Raw genomic sequence first — 8,533 nt, 5'->3', positions numbered from 1 at the left:
CCCTGTGCTACCAGAGCTCTTTATGGTTTGGAGGTTTAGGGTCATGGTTTCATGTGACATCCCAGTTTATTGGCCCAATAACATATTTAGTGCTTTTGTTCTACTTTGTAGTGCATTGTGTTATGTCTGGGGTCTTAAAAGCTTGCAAGTAACCATCCAAGGTACACCAATTGGTCTCGATCCACCTTGATTAACAGAGGAAGGAGAATCAGGAACAGAAGGAGGATATAGAATGTGTAGCTAATTGCCTTTATGAACAACTGCTTCCTTTGCTGCAAAACCAGAAGAAATGGATGATGCTTAGTTGCCATTACAGAACATTTTGATCAAAGATTCCATAGTAAAATCATGATCAAAAGCGGGAAATGCAAAACAGAATTTCAAATTCTCATGGACTCTAGACTTTCTGGAACCATGTAGAAACTATTGCCCTGAGATAATCTTTAAACTTCAAACCAAAAATTTGAACCTGTCATTATTGGGGGTGGTGGGGGGAGGGGATAGATGGAAAATTGTGTTGGAGAGGATACGGAGAAGTCGGAACTTTGGTGTATTGATGATGGGAGTATAAGATGATCCACCTGCTATGGAAAACAGTTTAACAATTCCTCAAAAAGATAAACAGATTTAGTATATGACTCAGTAATTCTACTCCTAGGTATACTATACACAAAAGAACGGAAAGCAGGAAGTCAAACAGATAGTTCTGTATCAATATTCATAACATCATTTTTCACAGTTGAAATAGCCCAAGTATCTGTCAGCAGATGAATACCAATTGCTGTGGTATCAATTCTGACTCATATTTATTTGCCTTATAAGGAAAGTGTGGTATATGCCCATAAGAGGGTATTATCTAGTAATAAAAAGAAATGCTGTTCTGGTACATCGTGCAGGATAGATGAACTCTGAAAACTTACTATGTGAAATGCAGCAGACATGAAAGGACCAGCATTGTATGATCCAACTTATGTGAAATACCTAGAATTGGCAAATTTATGGAGACAGAAATTAGATTAGTTACCAACTGCTGGGACAAGGGGGAATGAGGAATCATTACTCAGTGAGCACAGTTTCTGTTACGGGTGATGACCATTTTAAAAATAGATAGTGGTGATGGTTGATAAATACGGCATACCTTGGCAATATTATGGGTTCAGTTCCACACCACTGCAACAAAGTGAGTCATGAATTTTAATTTCCCAGTGCTTATGTGGAAAGTGTCTGGGGTATTGACACTTTACAGTGCATATGAAAATTATGTTTATACTTCTTGTAGTCTAGTAAGTTTTCAGTAGCATCATGAAAAATTTGAAGTATTGTGCAAGTTACCAAAATGTGACTCAGACATGAAGTGAACACAGGCAGTTGGGAAATGGCCAATGGATGTGCTCAATGTAGGGTTGGTATAAATCTTCCATTTTAAAATGCAGAAGGTAAAGTGCAATAAAACAAGGTATACTTATATTGTAAATAGAATTAATGTCACTGAAGTGTACACTTAAAAGTGATTAAAATGGTAAATTTTATGTTAACTGTATTTTACTACAATAGAAAAAAAATTTTTAATCTAAAAAGCAAAGCAAAATAAGGCAAAACAAATAATAACATTGCTGTTTAAAACCTGTCAGGAGACTATACTATTGCCAGTGGCCATATTTAACATATTGATAATGGTTAATGAAAACTGAGAGTGATTTAATAGTGAGTCGTTTTTCCCTATTCTTTCATAACTGATGAAAGTAAAGGTAGTATAAAGGAGCGCTGGTGATACAGTGGTTACATGCTCAGCTGCTAACCAAAAGGTCAGCAGTTTGAACCCACCAGTAGCTCTGCTGGGGAAAAGACCTAGTGATCTGCTTCCGTTAAAATTACAGCCTAGGAAACTATGGGGCAGTTCTATTCTGTCCTATAGGATGGCAGCGGGTGAAAGAGTATGCATTAATCTTCTTTAGTGATGAATTGTCTTCTTAAGAACTTAAATAGTGTTTAAATATTATTTGTAACTTTACATAGGTAAATTGGGGTGAGATTTTAAAATTCTCATTATTTTTGGAACACTGGGTCCAGGTTTATTTATTCCTTTGACTTCCATTGTTACTGCTGGAATCTAGACTTCATTTCTCTGTGCCACTTAGTTGGCTCCTTGAAGTTTCTCTCCTTTATCTTTCCCTCACTACTTTCATATTTCTAATTTGCTCACAGAGACCCTTAGGAACTACTTGGTGCTCAGAGAATATAAAATCTCCTTTGTGTGATAAACTGGTGTCTTCACAGTCTGTCTTTATTCTACCCATTTACTCAAAATTCCCACTGCTCCAATCAGCCTAGCCGTCCTGTTTTTTTCCCATGCCGGTTTCAGTCTCCACCTTAAGGGGATGAGAGTCTAATGTAAGAAATGATCATGCACTAAGGTGTGATAATTTACAAATGAGGGAACCCAGTTTACTTTGTCCTAGGTCAGAAAGCTAGTAAATGGCATAGTTGGGATCTGAGCCCTAACAGTCTCTCTCTAGCACTCACTTTTAACCACTATGCTTTTTAATTCTCAGAGTCATTAGTGGAATTCACATTGAATAAATCTGTTGGTTTCCAAACACTCTTGATGTTGTCTCTTTTAACCATATTTTTTGAGAAAAGTCAACTTATTTTTAAATAAAGCATTACTAGTTTTCTAATTTTATATTTAACATGTTTTATTAAAATACAATTTTTAAACTTCTCTTACAGATGGTAGTGAGTATTGCTGAAGATCTCTTACGAACCGCTGCACAAAATAGTAGGTTGTCTTTACAGCGCACCCAGGCTGGATGGCTTTTACTTGGAGCACTTATGACTTTAGGTATAATTGTATTTGGATTGAGTTTTCTACACTATTTAACTTATGACTTTAGGTATAATTGTATTTGGATTGAGTTTTCTACACTATTTAACTGTCAGTAGGTTGTAGGGCAAATTTAATTTAAAAGTTATTAAACTTCACAGTATAGACTTTAAGTTGTAAAATGATAAAGATTTTTTTCCTCATCATCTGATAGTAGTTTTGTCTTTGGGTAATTTCTGTTTAAATATGAGGAGGCCTTAAAGTTTGTGTAAAAATGAAATTACAAGATAATAAAATATTTCCATGAACTTTTTTGAAGCTCCCTTGTGTATTTAATGAAGACGTTGACAGCAAAGTTTCACCTTCGTCATCAGAACAGCCATTTACTTGATTCTTGTTGTTAATATCTTCGGGTTAGTTCCAGCTCATTGTGTCCCTGCATTTACTAGAATGAAACATTGCCTGTCCTCCACCATTCATTTCATGGTTAGTTTAGTGTTCATCAAAAGAGCTGAGTGTATGGAAGGCAAGTTTTATTCTTAAAGTGAAGACAAGTCTTTGTGATTTCATTAGGGTGTTAAAGTCACATTTAAACAGCACTGTTATTGCTGCTTTCTTGGTTGCTAAAATTATTGATCCATTTTAAAATTCATTTTATTTTGTGTGTGGGAGGCTCTTGTTTTCTTTGGCTTTTGTTTAAAATGTACATTTTACATCTATGGTTTTTTGTATTCTCATTTTATTGGTTAGGACCATCTGTTGTTCGATACCATCTGCCCAAGATGTTGTTATTGTGGCGAAATGTTTTCCCGCGTTCTTTAAAGGAACTGGAGGCTGAGAAGGCCAGAGGAGATTCTTTTACCTGGCAAGTAACATTGGAAGGTCGTGCTGGAGCTTTATGTGGTAAGGACTGAAAGGATATGCACTTTAAGAATAATGTTGTATTATTAAGATGTTTATGAAATGAGGTGGAGGGTAGGCTTGCAGGGTGTACCCTTTGGTTGGTTGATGATGCATGGAGGGGATTGTATCCATGGCAATGAAACAATATACGATAGGATGTATGTAAAGCTAATGTTCTCTCATGTAAAGTATCACATAATTCACAATAAAACATTAAAAAAAAAGATGTTTATGAAATGAAAAAAAATGATTACTTCAACTGTTTTTAAATGTTGGGGTGTTATGAAATAATTTTTAAACTCATAGCAACCCCATGTGATAGAGTAGATCTTTTATAGGACTGGTGTGGTGCAGTAGGATCAACACTTCTAAATGCAAAGTCAGCAGTTCAAGCCCACCAGCTGCTCCTTGAAATCCCTATACAAGGTTGCTGTGAGTCAAAACCAACTCCATAGCACTTAACAACAACACCAACCATCATTAGGGGAACAGACCTCCAGGTTTTTTGTCCCCAGAGCTGCTGGGTGGATTTGAATGGCAAACTTGTCAGTTAACAGTCAAGCGCTTCACTGTTCCATCAACGAAGCTTGTTTTTATTTTAGTTTGTGATCCATGGAATTTTAGATGTGGGAAGGAACTTTATAAATAATCTTATCCAGTTGACTAATTTTGTAGTCAAATAGAAGCTGAGATTCTAAGAAGTCGATTAGAATTGTTGGTAGGGTTATAACGAGAATCTAGTCTCTTGATTCCCACATATTGCAGTCTTCTACCTGTCAAAGATACTGGGTTGTAATTTTAAAAAGCAATCTAATGAATATTTAGAGAAATATGATACCCAGGAATGCCTAACTTATGGACTATACAATTAATAAGTCTTTCGTAGTATATAAAAACAGCTCTTTTTTCATATTGTTATCAAATCTTCAAAGGGTGCAATATTTTTCAGATATCAGCATTATAAAAATTATGGGAAAAATTGTTTTGTCAGCAACTTACAAGAAAGGCTTAAGTTTTGGTTTTCTTAGAAATTACACTGGGTGGTCCTGCTTTTGTTTATTTTTTGACATTTCTCAGTGTAAAAACTGCTGCTTTTTTCCAAAAGAAGAGAGGGAGATAGGTGCCTGCTCATAAGAGGATGGAAGGGCAAGATGTCAGTTTTGCTTCCACACATCTAAGGGGTGTTGCATCGTTAACTCTGTTGTTAAAGAGCCTATATAATGAGATCCTTCTCACTGGACCATTTTGTCCACTCTTGGTTCTGTCTTGAAGTAGCGTTTTTTTTGGGTTTTTTTAGTAGTCTAAATTCCTTTGGGCTTAAACTCCTTGGAATTCTTATTCAGGATATCTCCATGAGAATTATTTCCCATTCTTCCATTTTTACTGTGTACCATAAAACACTTGATCGTAAGGTCAGTTTGAATCACAAGGTGGCCATTCAAACCCACCAGCCACTCCTTGTACAGGGTTCCTGAGTTGGAACCAACTCCACAGCACTTAATAACAACAGCCGTCTTTCTTTTGGCTTTTTGTAATTATTTTTCTCTATAGGAGTCTTTGTTTGATGCTGTAGGATAAACACTCAACCACAAGGTAGTTTGAACCACAATGTCAGTGGTTCAAACTCACCAGCAGCTCTTCGGAAACCCTATACAGGGTCGCTATGGGTTGGAACTGACTCGAAGGCACTTAACAGCAACATAGTTGCAATTAAGGAGTCCTAATCGTGCTGTAGGGTAAACACTGGACTGCTAAGTGAAATGCTGGCAGTTCAAATCCACCTGTTGCTCCATAGGAGAAAGTTGAGACATTTTACTTCCATAAAGATTTACATCCTCAGAAACCCTATATAGGGTTGCTATGAGTTGGAAGACTCATTGACAACTTGTGATATACAGATGATACAACCTTGCTTGCTGAAAGTGAAGAGTACTTGAAACACTGATGAAGATCAAAAACTGCAGTCTTTATTATGAGTTGCAACTCACTGTAAGGAAAACAAAAATTCTCACCACTGGACCAATAAATGATAAATGGAGAAAATATTGAAGTTATCAAAGACTTCATTTCTTCATATTACTTGGATCTACCATTAACACTCATAGAAGCAGCAGTCAAATCAAACGGCATTATTGCATTAGGCCAATATGTGGCACAAGATTTCTTTAAAGTGTTAAAGAGCAAAGATGTCAGTTTGAGGATTAAAGTGCACCTGACCCAAACCATAGTATTTTCAGTAGCATAATATACATGTGAAAGTAGAGCAATTAATAAGGAAGACCATAGAAGAGTTGATGCATTTGAGTTACGGTGTTGAAAAAGAAATTTAAAGGTACCATGGACAGAAGAAAACCAAATCTGTGTTGGAAGAAGTACTCCATAATGCTTCATAGAAGCCAAGATGACCAGACATCGTTTTTCATACTTCAGACATAAATTATGAGGAGGGACCAGTTCCTGGAGAAGGACATCATGTTTGGTAAAGTGGAGGGTCAGCTAAAAAGAGGGAGAATCCCCAATGAGATGGATTGGCACAGTGACAGCAGCAATGGGCTCAAGCATAGCAACATTTGTGAGGGTGGTGCAGGACTGGGTGGTGTTTTATTCTGTTGTATATAGATAGGTTCGCTATGGTTCGGAAATGACTCAACAGCACCTAACAACAAACATGAGTTGGAACTGAATCAGTGGCCCTGGGTTTGGTTTATAGTTGCAGTTGGTTCTTCTTTTGTATTTATTGGGTTTCAGAACTTTGTATAAATTTTTTCATTCTCACAAATGCTGCTCCTAATCTGTCCTTTTAAAACTTTCATGTAGCAATGAGGAGTTTTGTTGCACATTGTCCTGAGCTCCTAACTGAAGATGTGATTAGAAAGTTGATGACTCCTATTGAATGTGCTATGACTATGATGTCACAGTAAGTAAGCAATGATGACAAGTTAGCACCATATTTTATAATGATTACATAATCATCCATCATGTTTTGTTCATCCTCTACTATGCATGTAGAAATACTTATGAAACTTTATTTTTATAAAGTGACAAAATATTACAGTAAGGGTGTGGGTTGAAATACAACTTTTTTTCTTTAAATATCTTATTGAACTATAAGTCACATATTATCCAAGTCACCTGTTTAAAATGTACAATTCAGTGGATCTTAGTATATTCACAGGTATGTACAGTCATTAACTAAAATCAGTTTTGGAACATTGCATCACCTCAAAAACAAACTTTGTACACTTTAGCTATAACTCCTCTGTGCACCCATTAAACCCCCTCTCTCACCCATAGGAACCATTAATATGATTTCTTTCCCTGTTTGGACTTTCACGTGAATGGATTTGATAATACATGTAGTTTTGTCACTGACTTCTCTGATTTAGCATTGGGTTTTCAGAGTCCATCGATGTTGACCTTATACCAGTACCTCACCTTTTCTTGTGGTCAGATAATGTTCTATTGGATGACTATGCCATGTTTTGTTTACTCATTCTTCTGTTGATGAACATTTGGATTATTTCCATCTTTGGGCTGTTACACAAAAATTCAAGTACAAATTTTTACGTGGATATAATTTCATTTCTCTATTGTATGTATATTCTGCAGTGGAATATGGATCATAGAGTAACTGTGTTTAGCCAATGGGCAAATGCCAGGCTATTTTCCAAAGCAGTTGCACCATTTTGCATTCTTACTAGCAGCATATGAGGGTTCTGATTTCTCTACACCCTCACCAACACTTGTTGTCATGTGACTTTCTGATTCTAACTACCTGGGTTGGTTTGAAGTAGTATTTTATTTACTTTTAATTTGTATTTCTCAGCTTATGAATGGTGTCTTCATCATTTCATGTGATTATTGGCTATTTTTCTGTCTTCTTTTGAGTAGTAGCTATTTATGTCCTTTGCCCTTGGGTTATATGTCTTTTTTATTATTATTAACTGTGATACTTCTTTATATATCCTAGGTATGAATTTCTTATTAGATATTTTCTCCCATTATATTTGTTGTCTTTTCACTTTCTGATGTTGCCCTTTGAAGCCCCAAAGTTCTTAATTTTGATGAAATCCAATTTGTGCATTTATTTTTCTTTTGAAACTTAAGCTTTTGGTGACATATCTAAGAATTTTTTGTCATAGGTCATGATGATCTACCCAATGTTTTCTTAGTTCTAAGAGTTTTATGATTGTACTTATTACATTTGGATTGTTGATCAATTTTCAGTTTATTTTTATGCATGGTTTTAAGGTACGGGTAACTGTATTCATTTGCATGTATTTCTGTCTATTTCTCCCTGAACCATGTGTTGAAAAGATTATTCTTTCCTCATTAAATAATCTTTGCACTCTTGTGAAAATCAGTTAACTATATATATGTGTGGTGTCCTGGTATGGCACTATAGGTTAAGCACTGGACTGCTAACAAAAAGGTCAGTTGTAAACCCACCAGTTATGTTTCAGAAACCCTGTACAGGGTCACTATGACTCAGAACTGAGTTGACAACACTTAACAACAATGTATATGTATGTATATATAAGTATATATATACATATGTATGTATATAGATATATATCTACAATGAAGCTCTGGTAGCATAGTGGTTATGAGTCAGGCTGATCACCTCATCAGTTCAAAACTACCAGCCATTCAGCAGGAGAAAGATCAAGCTTTCTGCTGCTGTAAAGATTTACAGCCTCAGAATGCTATGCAGGGTCGCTATGAGTCAAAACTTGACTCCACAACACACAGGCACTAGCACCACCATATATGTATGTGTATTTGTTGTTGGTGTGAAGTGCCATC

The 8,533-nt window shown here is 35.9% G+C and overlaps 1 protein-coding gene across 1 annotated transcript in view; it reads left to right on the top strand.

Annotated features, from left to right (window-relative positions):
• HEATR5B (HEAT repeat containing 5B) overlaps positions 1 to 8,533 on the top strand; it is a 205,163-nt gene that overhangs the window by 29,196 nt on the left and 167,434 nt on the right. Inside the window, exons 10-12 of the mRNA XM_006839450.1 lie at positions 2,731 to 2,842; positions 3,575 to 3,727; positions 6,545 to 6,644. Of these exons, the coding sequence (XP_006839513.1) occupies positions 2,731 to 2,842; positions 3,575 to 3,727; positions 6,545 to 6,644 (365 nt within the window). The remainder of the gene's footprint in view (positions 1 to 2,730; positions 2,843 to 3,574; positions 3,728 to 6,544; positions 6,645 to 8,533) is intronic.

The sequence above is a fragment of the Chrysochloris asiatica genome, unplaced genomic scaffold (genome assembly GCF_000296735.1).
Source record: "Chrysochloris asiatica unplaced genomic scaffold, ChrAsi1.0 scaffold00024, whole genome shotgun sequence".
Lineage (NCBI taxonomy): Eukaryota > Metazoa > Chordata > Mammalia > Afrosoricida > Chrysochloridae > Chrysochloris > Chrysochloris asiatica.
The sequence above is the reverse complement of the archived record's forward strand: the minus strand, read 5'-3'. Positions and strand labels throughout refer to the sequence as shown.